Source organism: Mesocricetus auratus, unplaced genomic scaffold (assembly GCF_017639785.1).
Source record: "Mesocricetus auratus isolate SY011 unplaced genomic scaffold, BCM_Maur_2.0 Super-Scaffold_100676, whole genome shotgun sequence".
NCBI classification, from domain to species: domain Eukaryota; kingdom Metazoa; phylum Chordata; class Mammalia; order Rodentia; family Cricetidae; genus Mesocricetus; species Mesocricetus auratus.
The window spans coordinates 149418124-149445574 of record NW_024429266.1 but is presented as its reverse complement, the minus strand read 5'-3'; the positions used below and the strand labels follow the sequence as shown (position 1 = coordinate 149445574).

General features: G+C 50.6%; 1 protein-coding gene and 1 long non-coding RNA gene across 3 annotated transcripts; one reads left to right on the top strand and one right to left on the bottom strand.

The window, feature by feature from the left end:
- Efcc1 (EF-hand and coiled-coil domain containing 1) lies at nt 1-27432 on the bottom strand. Of its 2 annotated transcripts, none has more exons than XM_021227775.2 (8): nt 26782-27432; nt 25440-25702; nt 8318-8475; nt 6914-7061; nt 5708-5873; nt 3857-3991; nt 1951-2014; nt 1-1098 (listed from the first exon to the last, which is right to left on the bottom strand). In XM_021227775.2, the coding sequence occupies exons 1-8, from the start codon at nt 27430-27432 to the stop codon at nt 962-964; spliced, it is 1722 nt and encodes a 573-aa protein (XP_021083434.1). In that variant the 3' UTR covers nt 1-961. The 2 variants fall into 2 exon arrangements, with proteins under 2 accessions (XP_021083434.1, XP_005071185.1); XM_005071128.4 differs by having other exon boundaries at nt 6914-7058.
- Nucleotides 12278-14830, top strand: LOC121136802. Its single transcript, XR_005873952.1, has 3 exons — nt 12278-12363; nt 12480-12628; nt 14756-14830. It is a non-coding gene; the product is annotated as an uncharacterized LOC121136802 (long non-coding RNA).
- Nucleotides 27433-27451: the final 19 nt, after the last annotated feature.

Here is a 27451-nt window from a genome sequence, read left to right as displayed (position 1 = left end):
TAGTTATCCAACAATTCTTGTATTTTCTGCTCCCTGTTCCTAGTCTTTTCATCTTTAGAAGTTTGTAAGACATACCCTTAGGCTCTCCTCATCTCTGACAGCGATCTCTGAGCCTACCAGAGTGTTCTTCATTCTGTGCAGCTGGTTTGATTCCTAGCAATTCCTGACTCTTCCACGGAACACATATCCTCTGCTTGCTACTCTTCTGGTCTTCATGCTGTTGGCCTCTTCCATTAGCACTGCCAGGTAACTGGTTGTTTCAAATTCCCAGTCTGATGCTTCCTGGCTTGCTGAGACAACCAGGGATGGCTTGTCTCTTCAGTCTGATCGTCTTCTGCTAAAGGCTGACTCCATGTGCTGGGTGAGGAATTCCAGGAGCTGAGCCTTTAGTGACATGGGGTGCAGTGATGGGGTGCAGGGATCGGGGTGCAGTGATCAGGGTGCAGGGATTGGGGTGCAGAACTGGCCCTTCCTGAACAGGCCAAATAACACAGGTCAGTCAGCTGGAGCAAGCAGGGCAGAGGTTCTGGAACATGCTGTGTACTGTGCCCAGCAGCCTCAGGTTCAGGCTGATCTTACAACTGTAGGGTTTCAGTGTGGGGCTTCTGTGAGAATGTGAGAGACTCAAGAGAGGAGTAGCTGCTCGACCCAGTTTGGGAAGGAGCCTTGGCTGCCAGAGTTCTGAGGAAGTGGCAGCAGTCAAACCACTTGTGAGAGTGTTCAGACGGCGGAAGACAGTCTGACGGTGACCAGGCTGACCACGGAGGCTGGACTGACAGTGCCTAGGATGACTGAGGAGGCTACTGTGATGCAGTCAATCTGACCGTGAGGGTTGGTCCAGTGACTGCCAATGCTAGTCCCGTGGTTGTCAGGTTGACCATGGAGGCAAGTCTGGTTGTGGCCAAGGCTGATCTGATGACGGCTGGAATGACCACGGTGGCCCGTGACTGGACCAGTGAGCTCAGCAGGAGATGAGGAAGGGGTTCGTGTGCGCAGCAGCTGTGGACGCTGGTGCTGAGGGATTTCTCTGCAGGAGCTCACAGCCAACCAAGGCTTGGTGCAAGGTGTCCAGGATGGCCAAGGTGCCACGTGTACCCTCTGGGGAGAAACAAGAGGGTAGGTTTCCTGATCTTGTCCACAGAGTCACTTCTCTCTTCCCTATCACTGCCCCATACCACTGCCCAGCCCTGTCCTTTATGTTCCTTCCTAACACCTAGACTAGTGGTTCTCAAATGATGGGTCACACCCTCCGGGGTCAAACAACCTTTTCACAGGGGTCACATATCAGATATCCTGCATATTAGATATTTACATTATGATTCATAACAGTAGCAAAATTACAGTTATGAAGTAGCAATGGAATAATTTTATGGTTGGGGGTCACCATACCATGAGAAACTATTAAAAGGTTGCAGGGTTGGGAAGGTTGAGAACCACTGTCTTCAATACCCCTTGTCTCCATTGATAATAGATGGTTTTAAGATCGTGCCAGCAGGAGAATGCTCAGCTATCGGTCTCCCTGTGAGGCCCTGTGAGGCAGGGTCAGCTGCAGGGGCCACAGGATGGTGGAGCTTTAGGTGAATCTGGGACCCTTGGTTGGCTAGTTCTCGACTGTATGATGGGGTAACTCCTTTCGATAGGTTAGCTGTCAGAGTCGGCGGATTTAAAGCACAGAGGCACTGTGGACTTTGAAACTGGCCCATAGTAGGCTCAGTGAGCAGTGCAGTCTGACTTACCAGTAGGCAACCCCACCCTTGTCTGCTGTGCCCATGCCTGCTTCTAGTTGTCATAGCTGCCTGCGGCCTCTGCAGCTCTGTTTGGACTATGGCCTGCAGCATTCAGGGTGGGAGCAGAGTGACCGTTCTGCAGACCAGAGCTTAGGACAGTGCTTGAGTTTTGGTCCAGATGCCCTACAGCTGCCATGAATCTGTGCAAGGCACCCTTGCTTACCCTGTGAGGGATTCCGGTCCAGGGCAGTCAGCAAAATCTTCCCCAGGGCTCTTTTTGATATGTTCTTCAAGAGAGACAAAGAAAGTCTGGATCAGATTGTGTCCCACCCAGCAGGTGGAGTGTAGAGACTCCTGGAAGCTTCCACAAGGCTCCTTGGGGCTGGTTCCACATCCCCTCTCCATGTTCTTCCTTCTGCCCTCCTGCCCCATTCCCCGTTCCTGCCCCCATCCTCCCTTCCTGTCCCCATCCCCCCTGCCTGCCACCTCCTCCCTTTTTGTTCCTCCTGGACTCCCTACTGCCCCTTCCATCATCTTTCTGTCCTTATTCATCACTCCTGCCCTATCCTCCTTTCCCATCCCCTCCTCCTGTCTTCCTACCCTGTACTCCCTCCCTGCCTCCCACCCCTGAGGCTGGCCACACTTGCTTCTCTCAGACTCTCAGTGGGTAGGGGTGGAGCAGTGTGCAGGCTCCAATCCACCAAGGACCAGGGCAGATGCACCCAGGGAAAATGGAGATTAAGTATTCTTAAACACTCGCTCGTCTGACCCCAGAACAAGTTGTTATGCGCACCTAGGCAATGTAAAGGCAGGAGAACCAGAGAGAAAGGGGACCACACCTGTGATCCTAGCACTCAGAAAGTGGAAGCAGGACCATGATTTCCTGGCTAGCCTGGGCTACATAGTGAGACCCTGTCTCAAAAACAAACCAAACAAAGAAAACACTGCCACGCCTCACTGCTCCTGGGGCTGGACCGGCCCTCAGCTGGTCTCGGGCTCATTCCCAGCTCTTTGTCTACTCAGCTATGTGGCTATGTGACATGGGGCTAGACCCAGGCAGCCCATATTCCCGGCAGCCTGATGGACAGCAAAAGTGAACTCTCAGAGATCCATCTGTCTCTGCCTCCCAAGTGCTGGGATTAAACGTGTGTGCCATCTTTAATAATTTGCAGCCATGTATATTTTTAAAACTCTTTTGTTTACTGTTATGTGTATGACTTTTTGCCTGCATGTATGTCTGTATTCCATGTGTGTGCTGGGTGACTGCAGAGTACACAAGAAGGTGTTGGATCCCTTGGGACTGGAATTACAGTTCATTGTGAGGTGCCATGTGGGTGCTGGGAATTGAACCCTGGTTCTCTGCTTGTTTTTGCTTGCTGAAGACAAAGTCTCTTTACAGCCATGGTTGTCCTGGAACCTGCAGTGCAAGCTCTTAACCACCGAGCCATCTCCCCAGCCCTGCAGCCATGTTTAAAAGAGATGTTAGTTTAAATTCTTTCTTGATTATCCTCCTTTGGTCTTTAAAAATTAAACTGGTGGTGCATGCCTTTAATTCCAGAACGTGGAAGGCAGAGGCAGTCAGATCTCTGTGAGTTCAAGGCCAGCCTGGTCTATAGAGCAAGTTCTAGGACAGGTTCCAAAGTTACAGAGAAACCCTGTCTTGAAACCCCCCCAAATTATTTATTTATTTACTATTGTATGTATATGCATATATGTGAGCATGTATGCTGTGGCACGTGTGTGGAGGTCAGAGGGCAACATTATGTGCTCTGTTTTTTTTTTTCTAGAGATGAAACACAGGTCACCAGCTTAGGCGGCACATGGCTTTACCCAGTGAGTCATCTCCCTGGCCAGCTCTGGGTTTGATTACAGCTATATCAGGCTCCTGATGTGATCTGGGATACCCTCTGTTCTCTGGTGGCTTCTCTGAGTCACCATTCTGCATCTGTCAATGGAGGAGCACCTGCGGACTAGGGAACCAGGCTCCTCCACAGCCTCCTAGCCTTCCCGGCTCCCCACAGCGTTGCCCTCAGATCCCTTATAGGCTCTCCTTGGTCCTTCTCCTTCCTCTGGATCTCGCAGCTCACCTCCAGCCCCCCTTCCCTCCAGGAACCCCCGTAGGTCCCCACCAGGTCCCGGAGCCTCTGCAGGAGTTGTAGCACATCCACCAGTTTCTCCTCCAGCAGCGACAGCCGTACCCGCTCTGTCTCCACCATCTGCAGCTCCAGCCTCAGATGCTCCGTCTCTATCTGCTGCAGTTCTGCCTGCGGGAAAGGGTCCGGTGCGTTCCCTACACTCCCTTCCCCACGATGGGTGTTCATAGCTCTCTAGTAAGGTTGCTGGCCTCTCTGACACTTGTAGGGATCACCTGGTCTGGGCTCCTGCATGCAAGGTGGCTGTGCAGACAAACCACCCGGAAGCCAGAGAAGCTAAGTGCCTGCCCTAAACCGCACAGTGAGCAGGACGACGAGCACACACACAGCTCTACTAGAATCTGACGACTCATTCTCTCTCTTCTACTCTACCTTTTGTTTTCTTTTCTTTTTGGTGGGTCTGTGTTGGTAGAAATCCACACAACTGGCTTACACAGGAGGAACACACTGCAGACTAGTGGGTAGTTTCCACCCCATCTTGTCCAGAGGCCCTGACTTCAGGCTAATGGATAGTTTCCACCCCATCTTGTCTAGGGGCTCTGAATGTAAGGACATTCGGGGATCTGTCCACCTTTCTGCAGCAGTGTTGTCAAGAGTGCTACCAGGATCCCAGGGTTGACAACAGAGGAAATGTCTGACACTCACCCCCGGGTCAGGTGAGTCATGTGACAGGCACTTCTTGGCACCAGGGTGCTCAGGGTTCCTATGCTTTTGGGCAGGAGTACAAAAGGCTGCTTCCACTCACTGCAGGCAGGTCTAGATGCTGGCCTATTCTAGAACCTTCCCACTCTGTCACCTTGAAGTTTAGGAAAGTGACAGCTGTGCCTTTCCTTGGGTGCTCCCTGATTGCCATCTTTCCTTGGGTGCTCCCTGATTGCCAGTTCATACTTCACGTTTAACAGTGGCCCTTCTCCGAGGACAGCCTCTCTCTTCTGGGAAGATCCTGGGATCAGGATCAGAGTCTCAGGGAATAGCACGGGGGTAAGAATAGAGACGCAGACAGAAACATAGCAGATCAACCTAAAATCCTGGGGGGTGGGAGAGGGGTCTTGACCAGACAGCAACAGTCAGAGCTGAGCTGTCAAGAGCTCACTACCCACATCTACTCACTTGACACATGCATGGTGGCACTGTTACAAATGTGGAAACCAATGCACAGAGATGCTAAAGCATCCTAACAAGGTCACACAAGTATCAGAGTTGGCACTGAAGCCAGGCAGCCTGCCCTTGCATATCCTGTGGGGCCCTGCTCTCACCATGACTTTCCACCACTCAGGGCTTAGCTTCCACCCTGGGGACCATAGTGCAGGCTGGGGATCCCCAATGGGCCTGGAATTACCTGTAGGAAGCTGAGGCTTCCTGTTACCCATCAGCCCCCTCCCCGACCTTCCTCACAGGAACATGGCTAGTCCTTCTGTGTGCATTAGACTCTCGCTGCTAAATGGGCTGATGTATTGCCTGGTTCTAGAATCACAAACAGAGCCAACTGAGATCTTTAAATTATTAAAACTCTATCCTTGATGATCCCTATATTTTCCAGTCTGTGACTCAAGGCTAAGGTTTCAGAGACACAGCAGGAAACAACCATGTTTACACCTCTGGACAGCTGTGCCTACAGCCCACGCCACTGTCCCCTAGTTCCTGTAAACTTCTGCTTTGTAACCAAGCTAATCTGGGATGGGATTCTGTAACTGTCAATCAAAAGTTCCCGTCAAGTGAAATGAGAGGAAGCCACCCCTCCTGAACTCTGTTCTCAGCTCTGTGAGTGGGCTGTAGGACTGCAAGTTCCCCCAGCTGTAAGACCTGGGATCTTGGGGCCCTGCTGACCTCCTCCTCCTCCGGTGTTCGCAGCATCTTTCCACTGCAGCCCAGGGCCTGCAGTTGTTCCCCAAGCTTGTTGACATGGGTCTCCAGCTCCAGGGTGCAGATGTGGTCGGCACCATCACAGTGGCCAAAAGAAGTCTTGAGCGTCTCAGCTGTCTGCTCATCACACCTGCAGGAGAGAAGAAGCCAGCACTGCAGGGACCTGCTGGCCCCATGCTCCAGCCGTTGTCATGGAGCCTGTCTGCTCAGCGTCTTCCTGGGGCTCCTTGGCTTCTCAGAGGGACCACTGGAGGAGTCCCCTACAGCCCGGCTCCCACCCACCTCACCCAGCCTGCCTCAGCCAATGGACTCCCCAGGCCCTCCAGCATGCCCGAACTTCTGCCTGCTGCTCCTTCCTGGACCCTTCTCACACCATCTACATCCTTGACAGAAGTGCCTCCAGGTCTCTTCACACCTGCCCTGTCTTCAAGTAAAGAGCCCAGGACAGCATGGCAGCCATCTGTTTATTATTTATTCAGTGGCTCAAGTTTTGCCTGGCATAAAAGCACTTTGTATGAACACCAAGAATAGGTGATGCAGTCACCCTTGGAAGCAACAGCTGAACATAAAGTATGGGTGATGCAACATCCCTGAAAGCCACATGCTGTCCCTGAAGGCATCTGATGAAAGCCACATGCTGTCCCTGAAGGCATCTGACATCCTGACCTCATGTCCTCGAAAACTGTTACAGACCCACCTTTGAGACAAGGAGGCTGAAGCCCAGAAAAGTCAGGCAATTTGAGATACCCATAGGTATGGAGCTCATTTTTATTATCCTCCAAGATGCTACAAAGGCAAAACCCATGGGTAGCTGAGAAAGAACCAGCCCAGGGCCAGGCTGGGGCTTTGAACTGTAGGAAGTGATGGATAGCTCAAAAGTGACAGGAATGGATCCGGTCTTGGGACATCGATCAAGGGAGTGATGACTGGTGGGAACGAATTCGCCCACAGGCTATGCTTTCGAGGGTCTTCTCATTCCATGTTCACACTTGTTTCCACGTTTGAGCTAAGACCCCCCAGGAGGGGCTGTCGGGCATCAATATGGCTGTGCCCTAGAACTGTCAGCATCTCATGTTGAAGCATGTGTGAAGGGCCCTGAAAGGCGAAGGCTTCCTGGGAGTTCTGTGCTTTTGGTCTCCACTGCCAGGTCAGGGCTAATCAGTCACTTACCTACTCACACAGCCTGAGGGCTGTACCAGAGGTGACTCGACATGGGCCTGTGGAGGCCTTGACTTTCCCCGCCACCCGTCTTCTTCTTCTTCTTCCTCCTCAGAGGCGGCCTGGCCTTCCACAGAGCGGAACAGCTGCTCTTCTTCTGCTGGGGAAACGTATTATCTAGGAACTGGAGGCCCAACGTGAGGACCATCAGCCCTCCTCGGGAACGTGTGTGAAGGAGGCAATGGTGAGGCTGCCCTCTTCCCGTTACTGGCCCAGGGCCCTGGGGAATTGCATGGGAATCCCTGAGATATCGCCCTGCTGTCTTGTTTCCTCAGGTGACCTGTGATGATACATTGTTGGTGTCAGGGCTGAACATCAGTTCCATTTCAGGGCATGTGACCTGGATTGGGGAACTGGATAAGGGCTTGCAGGATGTTAGTATCAGGACAGAAAGATTCCCAGTTCTCCAATATGTGGCTCACGGTCCCCAACAGCTTTGATGAACTCCATCCTGACTGGAGTGGGTGATGACAGCTGCCCCATCCTATTGCCTTCCCCCCAAGCCCTCATCCCCAGGAGCAGAGCAAAGTCTCCTAGAGAGCCTGACCCTTTTCTGCTCCTGCTCTGCGCACCCATCAGGATGTGCCAATCAGAGGCCGTCCTCTCCAGCCACAGGGAAGGTTCGGGAAGAGCTGGGAACCCTCAGAAGACAACATGGGAGTCAGGAGTGTTTGTGCAAAATGAACTCAGAAGAAGGCTGATCTTTCAGTTCTGTGTTTGAGGGCCAGGAAACGTGCTGGTGCCAGGGAGGGCACACCTGAGTGACCTCAGTATGGGGTGGGGGCGGGCATTAGAGGCAGCTTCGAATCCGTGGACTCTTCTGAGGGCCCATACTTTCCTTTAGCCTGAGCAGTTTGTGCTGACTGGTGTGACACTTTCAGACTTCCTTGCTTGAAGCAGTATTTAAAACCAAAATGATACCTTACCTCATGGTAACCTGTTGACACAGGCATGAGGGATCCCTGGTTCTGGACACCTATTGCCCCCTCCTGGCTCCACCCATGGGTTCTCAGGGCTCCACTGTCTGGTTGGGTCACACAGAACCACCTCAAAGACTTTTGATGACAATGTTCCTACTATCAACAGCATCCCTCCCTTGACTCCTCCCCTGTCACTCATCTGCATTGTCCTGGTGCTGAAGGCAGGGGTAGGTGGAAGGGCTCTGAGCCTGGGAGTGAGGGTTGGAGACCCGGTGCCTGGCCCACTGTGGAGATACCCTAGGTTCGGGCTCTTGTGAAGACCTTTTCAGGGTGCAGGAAGCCAGCCTGAGTAGCGGGGTGGGGTTTTGTCTGGAGGCTGAAGGTGGCGCTGATGCTCAGCCATTGAGAGCAGGGATGAGGCAGGCTGGGGACTGACCTCCATCTGTGTCCTTGCTCCTTAAGCTGGCGTCTGGCTGCTGGGCTCCCCCTGGATTGGTGTCCTCAGCTCTGGTTCCTCTAGTCACAGGATCACCATTGTTGTTTCCTGGCTGTACACTGGCTTGTGAGGGGTTTAGGAGCTGAGGTTTCTCCGACCTGTGGGTAGGAAAGAGATGTTTTAAGAGGTGGGGCTATCATCTTCCATTTCTTACTCTGCACAGGCAAGTAATTCATTGTCCTACCAAAGTCAGGCTCCCATAGACCAGAAAGAATGTTAAGATATGTTCCAGTTTTCCTTGTCAACAGGGGACAGACACGAAACCCAATTTTAGAGAATGGGATGCAAAGCAAAATCTGTAGACACTAAAAGACAGGTTTCCATCGTGTAACAAGAATCATGAGAAAGGAAATGTCCTTTCTGCTTTTGGAACAGTCACGCGGTGACACTGTGCGTGGGTTGCAGCAGTCATGAGCAAGTGTTTGAGAGAACTGCCCAGGAGTTGGGTAAGAGCCCCAGCATCTTCAGAGCTAGCCAGGCCTGAAGTCGACTAATTCTATACTTAACACACTTGGCATTTAAAAAGGTTTACCTTTGTTTTATGTGTGTAAATGTTTTACCTGTATACGTCTATGTACCGCGTGTGTGCCTGGTTCCCGTGGAAGCCAGAAGTGGGCACAGGAACTGAAGTCACAAATGGTTGTGAGCCACCATGTGGTTGCTGGGAACCAAACCTAGGTCCTCTGCAAGAACCGAGAGTGCTCGAACTGTTGCTTCATCTCTCTAGTCTCAGTGGGACGGTTTTTTAAAAAGTTAATTTATTTTATGTATATGGATGTTTTGCCTGCATTTATTTTATGTATATGGATGTTTTGCCTGCATGTATGTCTGTGCAGCACACGTGCACTTGGTACCCATGAAGGCCAGGAGAGGGTGTTGGTTGGATCCATTGGGACTGAAGTTATAGATGGCTGTGAGAACCATGCAGGAACTGGGAATTGAGCCTGTTTCCTCTGGGAGAGCAGTCAGTGCTTTTCATGGCTGAGCCATCTCCCCAGCCCTATATGAATTTTTCAAAAGTTTACATGTTTCACTTAAAAAAAGAGAGACAGAGACTCATTATTGTTGCCCATATTGGGATCACAGACATATACCACCATGCCTGGCTAGATTCACAGACCCTTTTTTCCACCAGACTCACATACTTTTAATTACATTCTATGTCTTGGCCATGAAAGCCTTTAACTGAGGAATCTCCCCTCCCTGGGATTTGAAAAACCCACTTCATTCCCCATCAGTCTCCTTGATACTTCAAGGTTCCTATGTTTTGAACGTTTGTTTTCCATGTCCCTGCAGTTTACAAGGTCAGATAATAGAGAAAAAACTGACAAAAACCGAACATATATTTATTTATTTATTTTTTAAAGACAGGGTTTCTCTGTGTAGTCCTATCTGTCTTGGCACTCGCCCTGTAGACCAGGCTGACCTCAAACACACAGAGATCCCCCTGTCTCTGCCTGCCAAGTGCTGTGATTAAAGGTGTGCACCTGGCAACTCTTGCTGTCCTAGTCAGGGTTTCTACTGCTGTGATAAAACACTGACCAAAAGCAACTTGGGGAGGAAAACGTTTATTTCATCTTACAGCTTGTAGTCTGTCATCAAGGGAAGTCAGGAACATAAGGCGGGAACCTGGAGGCAGAAGCTGATGCAGAGGTGTGCTGCTTACTGGCTTGTCCCTCATGGAGTTCAGCCTACTTATATCACCCAGGACCATGCCCAGAGGTGGCACCACACACAATGGGTTGGGTCCTCCCACATTAATCACTAAATAAGAAAATGCAGCACAGGCTTGTAACAGGCAAATCTGGTAAGAACATTTTCCCAGTTGAGGCTCCCTCTTTGCAAATGACTCTAGCTCATGTCAAGTTGACATAAAACTAGCTACCCCCGCCCCCCAACATCTTCTTCCAGCTAAGCTTCATCCCCTTACAGTTCCATACTCTCCCCAGAATTCTCAGGGCTAAGAGTCCAAACATTTCACATCTCAACCATAGCAATATGCACTGTCATTGTCCCCGTTACACAGAGAAGAAAATGGAGACACAGAGAATCAGAGCAATCTGCCTACCTCAGAAATAGAGGACCCTTGAGCTTCTCCAGACCCTTCTCCAGGTTGCCCCCAGGCCTTACCAAAGGGAAAGGAAGGCCTGGAGTGACACAGTATAACCATTGTCAGCTTTGGGGACTACAGGTCACATACATGGATTTGGGGCACGACCCAAGGCAGGGTCACGGTGAGGGAGTAAGGTTAGTGTTGGGTCCCAGCCCCCACGGAGTTCTGTGCATTGCTTGTCAGCTGATAACCACAGGAGCATCCTGTTCTCTAGTCCATGCCCACCTGACATCAATATCTAGCACAAGGAAAACAGGAGCTCTTACACCTGCGGTTTTTCTACTGTGCTGTAAGTCTGTATATAAGGCTGCTCACTCCTTATGGCAGACACACAGGCAGACACACAGATGCGACACACACACACACACACACACACACACACACACACACACACATTCTCTTAGCACAAACTGTTGGATGACACATCTTTCATTTCCTGATAACTTAGACTTGCTCGTGAGTGGATGCCACAGTTAGGATAAAAACTTCTGAATTTCCCAAGAACCTCAGGTTGGTCACAGAGGCAGACCATTTGAGGGTCCTGTGGCTCTTGTCTGCTAACTGGGATGTAAGTGAGTACTCTAGGTCAACACAGCTGCAGACTCGCTTGTTAAGTCACCAGGAGACACACTATACTTCCTTCCTGGGCTGTGTTCTGTAGGGGGACCCTGACTTCACCGGGTACCATTCTCTGTTGGGATCCTCAGTAGACTGAGGGTATTTCTGGGAGATGTCAGGATGGTGGTAGCCAGGAAGGCCTTGCTGGAGCCTCCCTGGTGGCTTGATGGTCCTGGGGAAATGAACTCTGGTGACTACCACTCTTCCTCAGACCCAGGTCTTCTGTGTGTCTGGGTGTTCACTCCAGCTGGTCACATTCATACTCTCCTGGAGCGCCACTGAGCCTCTGATAGCTTCCATGTTGCAGTCCATGGCCACATCTGGCTGCCAGGCCAGGGGCTGAAACAGTCTGACAGGAGCCAGATGTTGTATTTTCTCCCTTCCATCCTGGTTCTGTGATGCCAAGAGGCCTTAGAAGCTGCCACTACCCTGCAGGGGAGACTATGGCCTTGCTGTGTGTCCTCTACCCTCATCCCCTCTGAGCTGCCTCATTTCAATTCCTGACTTGTTCACCAGTGAACGATGATGGGGCTCTACTCTGGGTTGGATGATGAAATGAAGTAAAGGAGAACCTGTCTCCACTGATGTTTGGGCTGAGTTTAGGGGGCACCTAGATGAACAGAGAGACTGTATATCCAGTTAAGCATTTACTTCAATGTCTCTTAAAAATAGTGAGCACATTAGTTTTATATATTTCATTATCTTTTAAAATTTATAATAGTGATATGACTTCCTTTAAAATTATTTAAGCTGGGTTGGAGGTGTAGGCCAGGGGTGGATTTTGTCTAGTGTATGTGAGCATCTGGGTTCTATGCTGGCCCTGGAGAGAGAGAGAGAGAGAGAGGAGAGAGAGAGAGAGAGAGAGAGAGAGAGAGAGAGAGAGAGAGAGAGAGAGAGGGAGAGAGGGAGAGAGGGAGAGAGAGAGAGAGAGAACAAAGTAAAAGGAGGGAGCTGACTTAAGAAAACATGGTAATAATATCAGGCACTCCGTACATGTGGCTAACAGGGCTTGGGCCTTGGGAGAGTCTGGAGGTTAGAAAATGCTCAACTAATAGTAACAAGCAGTTTGGGGCATCATTAGAACAGGCTCTTCCCAGGCAGGCTTCCTTTGCACAGAGAGCCAACTATCCCGACTCTAACAGTCTGAAGTCACAATGCCGATAGGTGTACATTTGGAATGTTCCCTAGAGGCCCGTGTGTTGAAGACTTGGTGCCAGCTTGCTGTTAACTGGGAGGTGATGGAGCCTTTTAGGAGGTAGGGCTCTATGGGATAAAGCAATTTGGGCTATGCTCCTGGGGGTGGTATTATTGGGTTCCTGTCTCTTTCTTTTTTCTTTGCTTCCAAGCAAAGTTACAAATCCATTTCTTTAGCTACCGAAACACACTGGCCACATTCCAGGTGTTCAGTAGCCACACAGGGCTCTGGCACCACTTTTGAGAGTACAGAGAGAAAGGAGGAAACTTCACATCAGGGCAGCACAGTCCAGTCGTGGATGTGGATCTAAAACAAAGGCTAAAAGGTAAGTTTCCCACCACAGGCCCCAAACAGCACAGCTAACCCATCACGAACATGGAAAACCACAGCTATGAGCCAAATACCTGTCCCCCATCTTCTGTGTTTGGGATTAGGCAGACGGCCTCATGAATGCTGAACCCATGCTCTACCCCTGGTCCAGCCCAAACCCCAACTGTTTCTTAGGTACTTTGTTATCATGACAGAAGGTTGACTAATGCAGAGCATTTCTCTGCTTTCTCAAAGCAAGCTGGATAAATAGCCCACTTTTTATTTTGAAATATTAATATCATGATACTATAACAGTAACTTAAATGGGGAAAAGAATTTTATGTTATAATTCAGTATGAATTATATATAATGAAGTTTTCAGACACTACACATAATGAGTGAGTCTGAATTGGAAAGAGTCAGGGTGATATTTCCTTGGGTGTTGTTGGCATCCTTCATATATCTGACAGTTTGAAACACAGGTTAAGAAAATGTATTCAGGGGGCTGGCGAGATGGCTCAGTGGTTAAGAGCACTGGTTGCTCTTCCAGAGGTCCTAAGTTCGAGTCCCACCAACCACATGGTGGCTCACAACTATCTGTAATGAGATCTGGCACCCTCTTCTGGCTTGCAGCATACATGCAGACACACTATTGTATACATAATAAATAAATCTTTAAAAAAACAAAACAAAAAGAAAATGTATTCAGATACAAAGATAGGCAGGTAGACACACAGACTCACAGATACATAAATGTCAGAAGTTACTGTCCCTCAGCAGTAAGGACACAGCTTCTACCATCTGTGATGTTGGGAAATGATGAGCAACTCTTGGGGAATTCCAAACAAAACAAAGTATAAGGCCTCAACTCACAGCCTCATGTTCTTGGAAAATTCTTTGCATAGTATAACGGTAGAAAATTGTTCACTCTTCATGCAGGGTTCAACTCTGATCTTAGATCATTGCTGTGGAAATATTTCACACACCAATGTCCAGGTGGCCATGCGGAAGCTTTGGGGTTCAGGGGTTCACTTTCTTGACAGGACCCCGGGTGTAAGAAGTCCTGTGTCTAGTCATTCTCCCAGAAGCCTCCAAAGTGTCCTTGAGGAGACAGACAGCCTCTCCTTGTTCCTGATTGCTCCCTGATCTTGGCCTTGTGTCATCCTGGCCAACCTTTTTCATGTTGGTGACATCTTGTAGACAGGCACAAGGGGGTGCTGGTCACCCTTAAGACTATTTCTGTGCCCTAAAAGGATGCCATCTACGGTCCCGTCTGCACATGGCCTGCCACTATCCTGCCTTTTCCTCTAGGACCCCTCACGGTGGTGGTTTGGGCTGTGGGTTAGTCCTGAGGCTTGCTTGCCATCTTTTCAGAGGAAGGAAGCCACCCTGGCTTATATGGGGTAGTGGCTGGGGCTGGGTAGGGGCTACTGAACTTGACACACAGTTGGTACTCAGCCCATGCCAGCTCCGTTTACCAGGTCATCTCCATCTTTCATCTTGTTTCCTTATATTGACCCCACAGTTTAAATCTGATCTACACTGTCCAATATGGCAGTCACTAGTTGGCGGTGTGGCTATATGACTTTAGAATAATTAAATTAAAGATATAAATACATTTTTTGTAACCACCATACTACACTGTTCACATTCTGGGAGTTCAGTAGCCACACAGGGTTCTGGCACCACTTTTGAGAGTACAGAGAGAAACAGAGGAAACTTCTAACTCATGTCAGGGCAGCACAGTCCAGTCGTGGACATGCATCTAAGACAAAGGCTAAAAGGTAAGCAATTAGTTTATAGTCATTTCCCCTAGAAATGTAACTCTCATTTGTGGACTACTAGCTCAGTTCACTGCTATGCTAACGTGGTGAAAAGCTTGTTTCTCTGCATGATCTGAGCCCAGCACTGGACTCTGTTCTTCATATAAACACAAAATATTCCACAGTCAAGATTCTCCACACCATCTCTACTGTGGCTAATCCCCTAATCAAGACGCTGATGGTATTCGGAGGTGGGCCCTTTGCAGGGAGGTTGGGATTAGATGAGATCATGTGGGAGAGTCCCCATGGGGGTATTAGTGACTTTGTTAGAATAGTCAGTGTCACTAAGCTTACTATGTAATGCCCTGTGTCATCTGCAGTGTGAGGATCTTGCCAGATGCTGACACCATTCTCTGGAGCTTCCCAAGCCAAATAAACCTCGGTTCTCTACACACTACCCAGCCTTGGGGGTTTTGTTATGACAACAGAAAACAAACTAAGAAAGCACCAGATCTGGGGAGGAATTATTTAGCTCATGGTGAAACCAATAGGAGGAAGTGATGGAGAGCCCAGCTGGGTTTGTAAGTCAAATGTAATCGAAGATGGCACCCTTGCCACATAGAGAAAACTGTAATGACCCCAGTTCACACCCTTCAAAGGGTTAGGCTTAGGGTGGACTCAAGACCTAAGTGTGAAGGAAAAGTAATCAGAACAACACACAGCGAATGAATTTGTGACCCAGAGGTGGACAACTCATTTCAAAAGCAAAAGTCGTAAGACAAACGAACTTGATCACATTATAGCACACTGTGGACTGCCCTGTATTTCTTGGTCATAGGGCATGGTTATCCTCTCCACTCCTGACCCAACAGATCCTCTTGGGTGTTGTAACACAAGGCTTCCTGGGGGATATAGGGTGATGCTCACTTAATGTCATCTAAGGAGGTGGTGGCTCCCTCTGGTATGGAAGGGAGAAGTGGTGCGCTGAGGGACCAGGCAACATGGTCTGAAACTCAGCACTTAGCAGTTGAAGAGCACAGGAGGAAGAGGAGGAAGGGGAGGAGGAGGAAGGGGAGGAGGAGGGAGCATGAGAGCACACAGTACCATCCAAGCAAACAGAAAACACATGCTTTGCAGGAACACACACAACGGACCTGCACATGCTAGGCAAGTACTATGCCAGATACTGTCATTTAATCAGGAGCTGACAAACTCTTTCTGAAGGCTTTTTGTTTGCTTGTTTGCTTTGCTTTGTTTTGTTTTTAGAGACAGGGCTTCTCTGTATTGTTTTGGAGGCTGTCCTGGAACTCGCTCTGTAGACCAGGCTGGCCTTGAACTCACAGAGATCTGCCTGCCTCTGCCTCCTGGGTGCTGGGATTAAAGGTGTGTGCCACCAACACCAGGCTTTCTGAAGGCTTTTAAGCATAGATGATGCTCAAAAACATCCATAGAGATGCTTGGATGTCAAACATGGATGTAGTCTCAGAAAACCTTAGGCGATTTCCTCAAACACTTAGAATTTCATGAAATTTTCACACTGTGAAATATCATGCTTGAGTTTTCTTTAAATCACTAAAAACGAAAATGTCCCAAGCTAGCATAGGTTTGGGCTCTGTCTTGGTGAGTTAAGTGATGATTCCTGCCAAGCTTGTCAGAAGCAAAGCTTGTCAACCAACAGCTTTGTTTCCAGGCTAACATTCTGCATGAGGCCGTAGCTTTAACTATCCAACAACTGGGGTGAGAAGATACCCTGAAGGCTATGGGGAGCCACAGTCACTGGAACCCTGTGGTCATCCCACAGGCAGGATGGCTGATGGGTTAAGGAGAAGCATGTTTCTGAAAACATTTCTTAGCTGTCGGAACCACTTGTCCCTGCATTTTATGTCCGAGGGCACAATGTTATTATTTAAGCCGTTATGAGCTGGGTTTGTGACTTGCAGCTGTAAGTATTATCTTTAGCATTTATCATTACTGAACCACTTACAGCACTGATTGGGGGGGAGATGAAATAAGGTTGTGTAGACAAGAACTCTGGCATACTGCCTCATGCACAGCAGGTACTCAGAAATGCTGGCTCCTGTCCTGTGTCCACGCCACCTCCACCCACCTCAGCCCCATAGGTCCAGACTCCAGCTGGAGAGGGTAGGCTACTTCTAGAGATCTGTCATTTACTTATACCATGTTTATAGCAAGCTCCAGCAAGGTTTTCTCTCCAGGAGGTGGTTTTGGAGGTCCTTTTGTTCTGTGACCAGGATGAGGCCTACTTAAATGGAGGGGTGAAGGCAGCCTGGAGTTCACAGCATGGCATGGGTGGCCACATCCATAGGAAGAACCCCCTGTCAACCTTGCTTCTGGGGTCTCCTGGACTCAACGTCACATCTTCTATCTGGAAGCAAGTGAAGAGTGTCCTAAAACATCTGCAGGTGCCTCCACAGCAACCATAACAACCTGTACCTGGAGTCAAGGGGCACATTACTGTGCTATGCCAAAGCCAAGGCGAGGCGTGGAGACCATCTCACGTCGGTTTTGGCTTCTTCTGGAATGGATGGGCAGGGTCACAGGTGTGTCTCTTGGCCTCCAGTCTTTTGAGCCTCGGAAATTTCATGAAGCCATGAGGGTGATAGGACCCTCAGACGGCAGGTATCCCCAAGCTGTCTGTTGTCAACATTAGGCTGTAGCCTTCCCTGGAGGTCCTGGGGGCTGTACACAGTGGCTTCCTTTGCTGTGAGGTATTTCCTGAGTGGAGAAGCCTCCCGGAGGTTGAGACTTCATGTGAAAACAGGAGAACAACAGCAGGAAGAAGAGCCAGAGCGCTGCCGGGGGACGCGGAAAACGAGCTACCAAGAGGGCAGCACAGGGGTAGCTCAGGGGTCTTCTGGGCACCTCTGCTGGCCAGATGCCTGGTCTCTGGTTCTGTGGGGGTCTGTGGCAGTCCAGCTGGTCAGCCCACTGCCGATACTGTCTTCGGATCCTCCACAACATATTGTGGGGCAGTCCTTAGCAAGAGTGGACCCAGACCCCACGGCTTAGCTGGCCCCAGGGAGATGGAAGGAAGTTGTCACAGAACAAAGGGATGATGGGAAGGAAGGGTAGACTTCGGAGACAGCAGGGAACTGCTTAAGTGGGGTGGGGTATCTGTCAGAGACCTGTGATGGCCACAGGAGACCAACCCAGAGAGGTGTGGTAACTCATGGGGTGAGTGGGTTGTGGGCACAATGCTGTGGGCTGTGGTAGAGCTAAGGCCAGTGGTGGGATCACTTGGAGCTTTGAATGCCAAGGCAAATAGGCTACAGAGGCTGTGATTAGGGAAGCTGTCCAGCTCTCTTGGGTGGTCAGAAGGCCACTTTGGCCTTGCGTGTGTGATCAGTGCTGGAAGGGAGCAGGGCACGGGTAGAGGCCAGGACAGCTATCGGGGCAGTGCTGGGCAGAAGGCAAACAGGCAGGGCCGAGGTAGTCACAAGGTGGCGTGGGGGGCTTTCTGCCTCCTCCCCACTCCAGCTTGTATGGCTTGTCCTCATCCAGGTTAGGACCCTCTGCATATCACACTCATGTCAACCCTGTGTTCTGCAGTGGGTCTCCCAGGCCCAGACCGAAAGACCCAAGTGATATCAGCCTGAATGTCAGCACTTGCATTGGGCAAGGCATCCCCAGACTTAAACATTGAATTCTGGCTGCTGGAGACGGGGCCTGTACACTGTTAATAAAGAAAAGCAGGGTGAGCTTTCATCCTGGTTGTGGAGCATCTAGGCAGAAACACTCAGAAGTGGGTGTTAGCATTGTTGTCACCATCTCATTTTACAGATAAGGAAACCGAGGCTCCTGGGGGCAAGAAGGACTTGCTGAGGGGCATATGCTCCACATCCCAGCTCTGTCTCTCCCCTCCCCACACAGTATGTACACCAAGATGAAAGAACAGAGGCCTCTCCCAGTTAATGGGTGAAGAACTTGGGCCCACAGAGGAGAAAACGCCTGAGTCCTGCATAGCACGTACAAAAAGCTGGGATTTGAATTTGGGGTATCCAGGCCTCTAAGCCTGGGCCTCTCCCCAGCTTCTCTCTGCTTTGGGTCTGTTCCATTGTCCCTGAAAGAAGGGCCTGTTCCTACCAGTGGCCACCCACATGGCCTCAAAGAACAATAGGACAGTTGCCCCCTTTGTCCTTTTTCCTCTTTCTGGCTGGTTGGCTGTGGCCTCCAGGTCAGGCAGGGCTGTGGCAGTGGGTGAGAAGAAAGGAGGTAACCCTTGAATGGCCTCATCTTTTGTGCCTTTCACGGTGGTCTCCAGACCAAGCTGTCCTCTGTCTCTCTCCCTTCCTGGCTTTTTCATCCTCCTGACAACAAAACCACAGAGGTCAGGCCCTCTGTGTGAGTGTGTGTGTGTGTGTGTGTGTGTGTGTGTGTGTGTGAGAGAGAGAGAGAGAGAGAGAGAGAGAGAGAGAGAGAGAGAGAGAAAGAGAGAGAAGGATGTTCTGTATCCCTTGCTGGCTCTGAGCTCCTAGCCAGGTGTTCTGAAGGCTGGCTGCAGGGCAGGGGAGATTTCAAAAGGAAGGAAGGCTATAAATGTGCCAGAGGTTTCACAGCCAGGACAAGAATGACCCTTCCTGGAGGCAGTGCTGCCCTTCAGACCTCCAGGCCACTCTGGATAGCCTGTGCTCACGCTTCTGAGGCATTTCCGAGGCTAGCAACCATCCACATGTTCCTGCCACTACTCAGCTGTGTATTCCATCTGGCTGTGTGTCAGACCTGGGTTGGGTCTGGGCCACTGAACACCAAGCCTGCTGTTTCTTTGGAAGGAACAGTTGGGGGAAAGGGACCGTGGGAATGATGATGTATTAGTAAACCCTCCCTAGCAAGCACTGAGGTGTCTGCGCCACACCCGTCTTTGGGGACAGAGTTCTCCCAACCACCCTCAGTGTATTTGTAGACGGGAAACCTGACATGAGGACAGGCCTGTTTATGTCCAGCCAGGTCCCTTCCTGGGCTTCACTATCCAGAGCCATTAACAGTCCCAAGTAAGCTGCACCTGTGGTGAGAATGGGGATTTGTGCTGTGAGACTGTGGTGGTTTGAGAGAAAATGGTCCCCAGAGGGAGTGGTGACCTTGTTGGAAGAAGTGTGTCGTTGTGGGGGGTGGGCTCTGAGTTCTCCTAGTCTCAAGTTACTCCCAGTTTTAGAGGCCATTTCCTGTTGCCTTCTGACCAAGATGTAGCCATCACCATGCCTGCCTTCATGCTGCCAAGCTCCCTGCCATGATGATACTGGACTGAACCTCTGAACTGTAAGCTGCCACCTCAGTTAAATGTTCTCCTTTACAAGAGTTGCCGTGGGCATGGTGTCTCTTCACAGCAATAGAATCCCTAACTAGGGCAGAGATCATGAGCTGATGAGGCTATGTGGTGTCCACATTCCCTCCTGGTCCTCTTTGTGAAGGTCCCAGCCCCAGAGGGCCTTGCTGTGATCCAGTAGTGAGCATGTGACTGTGGTTAGTGACAGCATCACATTATCCTGGCCTGCAAAATGCGTTCGAGGTGGGACATATTTCCAAGGTGACCTGGAGACTCAGTTCTGGACTTCTATGGGATGGCCCAGGCACGTGATCAGACTGTGGTACTGCGCATGGTGTGGGGACAGTACCTGCCTGAAAGTGAATTCAACTCTCAACAGACTGTTGACGATTGCCTGAGCACCTGGATTCAGCCACACACGATGCTGGACATGCCTAGGCTTTTGGCTCTAAGAATTGACTTTGTTTTCACAAGTCAGTTAAGCTTTCTTGCATTTATCTAAGAGAACTGGCTGATAAAAAGGACTTAAAAAAAAGAGAAAGAAGGCAGGTTGGATGCTATTTTATTAATGGTGGTACAAATGCTCCTTCTGTAGCTGTTTCTTACTGCCGTGCATTCTCTCTCTTTCTCACATCGCTACAGCCTTGGAGGCAAAAGCCTTTGCTGGGCCTCATTGGCTGGAGAAAGAAGTTAGACCTCGGTTCACATGAGGCAGGGTGGGAGAGGGGCCAGTCTTGGGGACTGGAGCTGTATGGTTGTCCCCTTGGGGGGACTACAGGCCTCAGCAGGTGGGAACTCGGCCAAGTGTGTGCCTGGGTACTTCTACACCCCAAGGAGAGATGGGACTTCTGTCTGACTTGGGAATCTTGCAAGTCTGAAGGCACCAGTGGCAGCTTTGTGGTCCTCTGCACATGACACTTATGTTATAATATGTGTGACTAGGACCTACTTCTTGGGGCCAGGAGACTAACTGGATATGGTGAGTATATGTTCCATTTCTGTGTCCTTGAGGTACATATGATGGTTTGAATGAAAATGGCCCTCATAGACCGATAGGGGGTGGCATAGTTAGGAGGTGTGGCCTTGTTGGCGTAGGTGTGTCACTGATAGTGGGCTTTGAGGTTTCAGATGCTCAAGCCAGGCCCAGTGTCACTCTCTCTTCCTGCTTCTTGCCAATCATGTAGAACTCTCATCTGCCTCTCCAGCACTGTGCCTGTGTGCCACCATGCTTCCTATCATGACGATAATGGACTAAACCTCTGAACTGTGAGCCGGCCCCAATTAAGTGTTTTCCTTTATGAGAGTTACTATGGTCTCCCTATGGAGGGTTACTGTTGCAGCCCAGATACATGAAAGAGGTCCTAGGCCCTCCCCCAAAGGATGTGATGGACTTTGATGATCCCCCGTGGAAGGCCTCACTATCTTTGAGGAGTGAATGGGGAGTGGGTTGGAGGGTTGGTGGGGGCATGGGAGGGTGGGAGGGAGAGGGAACTGGGATTGATATGTAAAATAAGATTGTTTCTAAAATAAAAAAAAAGAAATTAAGAAAAGAGTTGCTATTGTCATGGTGTCTCTTCACAGCAATAAAACCCTAACTAAGACAACACAGGTCTTAGTCCATGGAGCATGCTTATAAAGCATGGTCTAACAAATAAATGAATTGTATAAGTATTTGCTGTATTTTTTTAAGTTGGTGGGCAAGGTGGTAGCCTGAAGCATTTTGGAAAGTTCTCTTCCATCTACAAACAAACAGATATCATGGGTAAAATTTAACATGGAAAAGAACAAAGGAAAGTCAGGAGCAAGAAGAGGCCTCTAGTTCAATTGAGGAGCAAGAGATAGTGCTAGTAAAATGCCCACAAGGGTAGGATACAAAAGACAGTTTGCCGAGTCAGCAAGAGGCTCCCACAGAGTTCAAATGATGAAAGATGATAAAAATTTCACTCCCAGGCCTGCGGATTTAATCCCTAGGTAGGAGCTTAATCTCTCCCAAGAATAAAAAGAAACTCAAAACAAATTGGAAGTGGTTAGGATTCCATCTTGGTTCTCCAGGCTATGGTGAAGACAGGGAAGACCCTGTTTCTACCTGGAACTGTCGAGCGCTGCAGCTTGCCATAGACTACAGCAAAAATTTCACAGCATTCCAGGAACACACTATCACAACAGAGACAGCAGGCGTGAAAACACTTGTGGGAACTCAGACACTACAGCAATTCAAAGAGTAAGCATGGTTGTCTCAGAGTCTTCAGAAAAATGGCTCCTGGACCTCCATGGACACCCAAATCCGTGGCTGTTCAACCTTTGCATAGGTTGGCATTGTATTTGTACAACCTTTGCACATCACATACTTTTAAATGATCTCTCCAGAGCTTTTAACACTTAGCATGATGTTAATCCTGTATATGCATGACTGTAACACTATGTTGCACAGAAACAGTGATCCCACAGAACTGTTAGGCATAGACACAGCCTTTTCTGGCTACTATTGGTCCTCCACTGATTGAATAGGCACATAGAGGCCTTGTTTAACAAAAGACTGTCTAAAAATTAGAGATGATTGAATGGAACCTACAACAACACAGGACAGAAAAGGATAGAAAAAGGAAGCTGGATTTGAAAAAGAACTAAATGGAAGTAGTAGAGATAGGGAATCGGGCTGTTATTGAAGAGAAGTGGCAGAGTTTTTATTACACCTGGGAACAATCTGAGCCCTGGCTCAGCTGAGTTCTTGATCTGTGATTTTTAATAGATCCACCAGACCCTGAGTGGACAAGCTTACAACTCTAGGGCATCCTTAACTAGCATCAGAGTGGAAGGTTCTTTGAAAACTAGTGCAGAAAGTCAGGTTATTCCAAATGGCTTTATGCTTCCCCAAGAACATTTGGAACATGTTAGCTTGGTGTCACCTAGGAAAGCAGGGAGGGCTTATGCTTGGAGTGTGGCCCCTGCCTCCCATTTGCCCCTGCTGGCCGCGGCTTAACCCTCAGGGACATCTGAATGCCTGACACTGCAGCAGTGGAGGGGATGTGTAGCTCACAGTCTTTCTACTGTGGTTTGAATAAGACAGACAGGTTCATATGTTGGGGTCTGGGTTGCTAGATGATAGACTTTGGGGAGATGATGGGATCTTGAGAGCTCTGACATAATCACTGTACTCAACTTCTTGATGGATTTATAATATGGGGCATTATTGAGAGGTGGCGAAAGGAATATGGTGGAACCAGACTCGAGGAATCGGCACTGGAGCGCCCCTGTAAGCTGCAGCTGACCCTGGTTCCTTTATACTCCTTTCTCTCTGCTTCTTGGTGATCATGAGGTGAGACACTTTTACCATATGCTGTTGTCACCCTGAGTCAGTCGGCACAAGGACTATAACAGAAACATCTGAAACCACGATCCAAAATGAACCTTACCACACCCTCCCAGCTTGTGAAACAACCTGTGGATGTTTGGTGGTGGTGGTGGGGGTGAGCGTAGTGAGGAAACCCAAGAGAACCGTGCAACACGTGCTCCACTGGCCTGGCCTTCTTGTCTGCGACACAGTAAGAATGATCTTCAGGTTGGATTTGAGCTCCCATGCACTGACGTGGGAGAGGCTCCTGGCATCGGGCAATGCTTGGTGTCTGTGGCGATTCTGCCTCTTTCTCTTCCCTTTCTTCGAAGACTGAAAGCTTTGGCATAAGCCAGTCCACAGCCTGCTAGCTTTGGCTACAGAAGATGAGCAGAGAGTTTCTGCCTCTGGATCCACTCATTCACCTAGTGGTCCTGTGACCTTCACCCCCTGGTTCTGGGTTTTCTCCTTCCAGACTCCAGGTTGCCAGGCCTCTCCTGTTCTTTCTGGCTTTGTTCCTCTAGACACTTGGTGTTTCAGCCGAGGCTTCTACAGTGGCTATTTCTGCTTCTTTAAGATTGGAACTCGGGTGGTATTTGGGGCTCACCAGTGCCATCAGACACCACTGTGGGTGGCAGCAGAAAGTGACACAGTTCTGGCCCGTGAGATCCAGGTTCAAGCTCTGAAGGAGAATGACAGGTTCCCTGGGAGAGCATCTCCTTCCAGCATTGTCTGTCCTTGTGCCTGAATGGTAAATGCAAGACCTGTAGGCACTGTAGCCACCTGGTGATCAAGGAAACAGTGGCAACAGCAAACATGTCGAGCAGAAAGGAGGACACTGGCTGCGGGGCAGGCAGTCCTTACTTTCCTACTCTCTGGCGGCATAACCTCACGTACGGTTAACTGCTCACAGCCTCGCATTCCTTCCTGCAGTTTATAAAATGAGGATTGAGACCTCCACCACGTACAGCAGTTTTGAGAAGCCAGTGCTGGGATGGGTAGGAATCTTCCCTCTTTACTGTAAAGCTCTCTCCTCATGTTACAGTTGTGTTAATGCATAAATGAGTATGGTGACTTTAAGACAAAACGGAGGAGACCATTTGTTTCTCCTCATAAACAGGGACCGCATGTCAACCAGCTCTGATCTGTAGCCCATCAGCTATGCAAACAGGAAGCAACTATCCAAACATTTGGAGCTGCAAGAGGCTGGCCAGGGTCAGTCTCTCCCAACTGCGAGTGCCTCAGAAGTCAAGGGTGAGGTCCCTCCTTTGAGGACATAAGTTCAACGTCACCACTTGAGCTGTCCTCCCCCGACCTGGCTCAGATCACCCTCTCCAGGGAGAACTGTCCTCACTGGCTCCTCCAGGCTGTCTTCTGTTCTTTGTCCCTCCTCTCAGCCCTGTCACAATTGAAGCGGGATAATTTTTGTTTGTTTGTTTTCTTTCTGACAATACAATCTGCTCGGGCCATCCTGACTTGAAATGCTTCCATGGTTTCATGTGCTCTAAGGAGAAGATAAAGGTTATGCTACCTTCAGGCTTCAGAAGCCTGGCTTTTCCTGGCTTCTCCCAGCTGTACTTCTCCAGTTATGTTGACTTCTGTTTAGTTTCTGGAATGTGCTATGGTATCCTCGAGTTTTTTTCCCCTATTGTCCCCATTTTCTCAGCTTTCAGCTCCCACTTCTGGGGCAGAGGAGCGGCTAAGCCTGTATAAGGAACGCACCGTTCTTTGTCCTATCTGCTGCCTCACATCTGTTCCCGTGGAGGTCTCATGCTCCCCTCACCAGGTAGAGAGTTGCCCAGGGAAGGTCTCAGCTGCTGTGCAGGTCAGAAAGGCAGACCCACTTTGCCACGAGAAAAAAATGAGCACCCAGCACCATCAGGCAGAGTCTCACAGCCGTCCTACTCTGCAAAGACTCCAGCCTGCTCCACCCAAGAGCAACAGACTGGAGGAAAGCTGGTGACTTGCCAGAGTGACACATCTGTCAGCAGCCTTGCCAGACTCAGTGCCTCGGCCCGAGTCTAGCTTCCTGCCCTGGTCCAGCTAGAACAAAAGGTCGCTCTAAACCTGTTTCCTCATCTGAAGACTGGGGTCATAACGGGACCCTCTTCAGTTGGCTATCCTAAGGATTAACTGAAGCAAGCGCATAAAGTGTGCAGTGTGCAGTCGGTGACAACCAGGATCAAACTGAAGAGCTAAGAATGAGTCTCGCTGATTACAATCCACAAGTAACAAAAGGATTTCGTGGATGAACGGGAGGGTGAGCAGATGGATGGATACAGGGATGGACCAATGAGTGGTAATGGACTCCACAATGACTTAAGAAATGGAAGAACCATGCATAAACACCTGAAGGTAGGAATGAACAGTAGAGCACGCGCGGCGGTGTAGCACGCTCAGGTTTAGAGAATAGGACCCGCCCCATCTGGTCTGTGTCAGTTCCAGCTCTCACCTGTAACGTCTAAGCTCCGCCTCCAGTCGCTGCACCTGGCGCTGCAAGCGAGGAACGCGCCGCGCCAGTGCCTCCAGTTCCCGCACTCGGTGCAAGCTGCGCCGCACCGCCTGCCGGGCCTCCTCGGTGCGCAGCCGCACCTCCACCTGTCCCCGCTGCAGCCGCCGGGCGCGCGCTTCTGCCTCTGCCAGCGCACCCTGTGCCCGCTGCAGCTTGTGCGCTGCTGCTTCCGGGATGTCCGACTGGCTCTTCCAGAGACCTACCTGCCCGAGGGAAGCAAGAGTGAGTGACCACTGCAGGATCCTACGGGGACCTCCCCTTACGCCACGAAGCTTGCTCACTGAGCAGGGGGCACGAGCAAGTAATGCAAGTGTGCATTACTCCCACCCCGCCCACAAAGCTGATACAGGAAGTCCACAGTCTGTTCTTTGTGTGGTGACAGTGATGCCCCAAAGTCGTGACTTCTCAGCCTAAGACCTGCATCCAATATATGCAGCTCCTAATTCTCTGAACCCAAGGCACAGCTTAAACACCAGACTGATGTTTCCGCCCTTCCTGAGATCTGTGCACTAGGCCCATCCTTGGAAATGGGGGTGGGGTGGTCCGTTTCGTTTACTGCAGTGTTCCAAAGCTTAGAGGAAGCTGGCACAGTGAAAGAAAGATGGGCAGACCCTTTTAGCCAGTCTCAGGCACCCCACACATGACTTTACCCACTTCGAGGGTCCCTCTGCCCCATCTAACACTTCCATGCCACACGTGAACCATGGGGACCACCTTGTCACCTGCTTGTAGTATGTAGCATCTAGGGCGCAGGAGGCACCAATGCAACATCAGGTTTTTTTTTTTTTTTAGGTCCTCTTCCCATTAGGGACCTTTTCTCCCTTTGGGCGGCCACCTGCGCTGCACTCAACACCGAGCTGTGCACAGGGCTCAAGTGTTGGTTGACTGATCCCAGATGCCAGACTAAGTCTGCAGTTCGCTCAGTGGCTCCACCTCAGTAGCTCAGAGTGGGCCTGGCCCCCAATGCTAGCCATCCTTTACTTGTGCCCAAGGCCTGGCCCCGAGGGATTCCATTGGTGTCACTGACTTGGGGAAGGGAGGTGCCCTTCTCGATTTTCCCTAAACCTCCCTGAAGAAGAATGCTTGCTGGCCCGTTATTACGAGGCTGCCTAGACAGGCTCCGTCTAGGGTTAGAAGGCACAGGGGTGTGAAGCTGGAGTTTTAAGGAATGATAAATTGGGGTGCAAGCTGGAATGAAGGGAGTGGCGTGGGAAACGGAGAGGGCCAGCTGAGGAGGGGGAAGGCCAAGGTGGGGTGCCCCATCCCTTGGCGTCCCGCGCACCTGCAGGGCCAGGCAGCGCGCGTCACTGCTCTGCAGCGCGGCACGCAGGTCCTCCACCAGCTCGCGTAGGCTGCTGTTTTCCTCCTCCAGATGTGCCACACGCTCTCCATTGGCGCCTCCGTGCAGGCTCGGCGAGTCAGGCCGGCGGCGGCGGCGGCGCGGGCGGCGGAGGCGGATCTGCGTCTCGATGTGCTCGCTGAGAGCTCCTCGGGGCAGCCGGGGCCCCGCTCGGGTACTGAAGTAGCCGCAGAGGCGTGCGTGGAACTGGCGGAAAGTGAGTTCGGGAGGGTCGGCGCGCAGAGCCAGGCGCGCCTCTTCCCTGGCGTCCGCGTCCCCGCCAGCGACTATTCCAGCAGCCTGGTTCTTAGCGGCTGCCTCCGCGGAATTTGCGTCCTCGGTGGTCGCCTCCCCGTCGGCGTTCAGCCCCAGTACCGCACATAGTGCGCGAAAGTCGGCGCGCGGCAAGCGGCCGGCGCCCCGGCAGTCCAGATGGTGGAAGACCTCCTGCAGATACTGGTCCAGACCGGTAGCCAGCACCACGATCTCGTTCTCCACGCCGCGGTCTAGCCCATAGTGGTGAGCCAAGGCGCTCAGCAGCCACTGTGTGCGCCGCGCGGGTCGCCGGTACGGGTCGCCCGCTTCGCCCTCCATGCCCAGACCCAGGCGATCC

Excerpts from the sequence above, each read along its gene's own strand:
- Efcc1 (XM_021227775.2), bottom strand. The coding sequence starts at position 27,432 with ATGGAGGGCGAAGCGGGCGACCCGTACCGGCGACCCGCGCGGCGCACA. Across the intron at positions 5,874-6,913 it reads CCCTCAGGCTGTGTGAGTAG|GTGTGATGAGCAGACAGCTG; the intron begins GTAAGTGACTGA and ends TCTCTCCTGCAG. Across the intron at positions 3,992-5,707 it reads GAACACCGGAGGAGGAGGAG|GCAGAACTGCAGCAGATAGA; the intron begins GTCAGCAGGGCC and ends CCTTTCCCGCAG.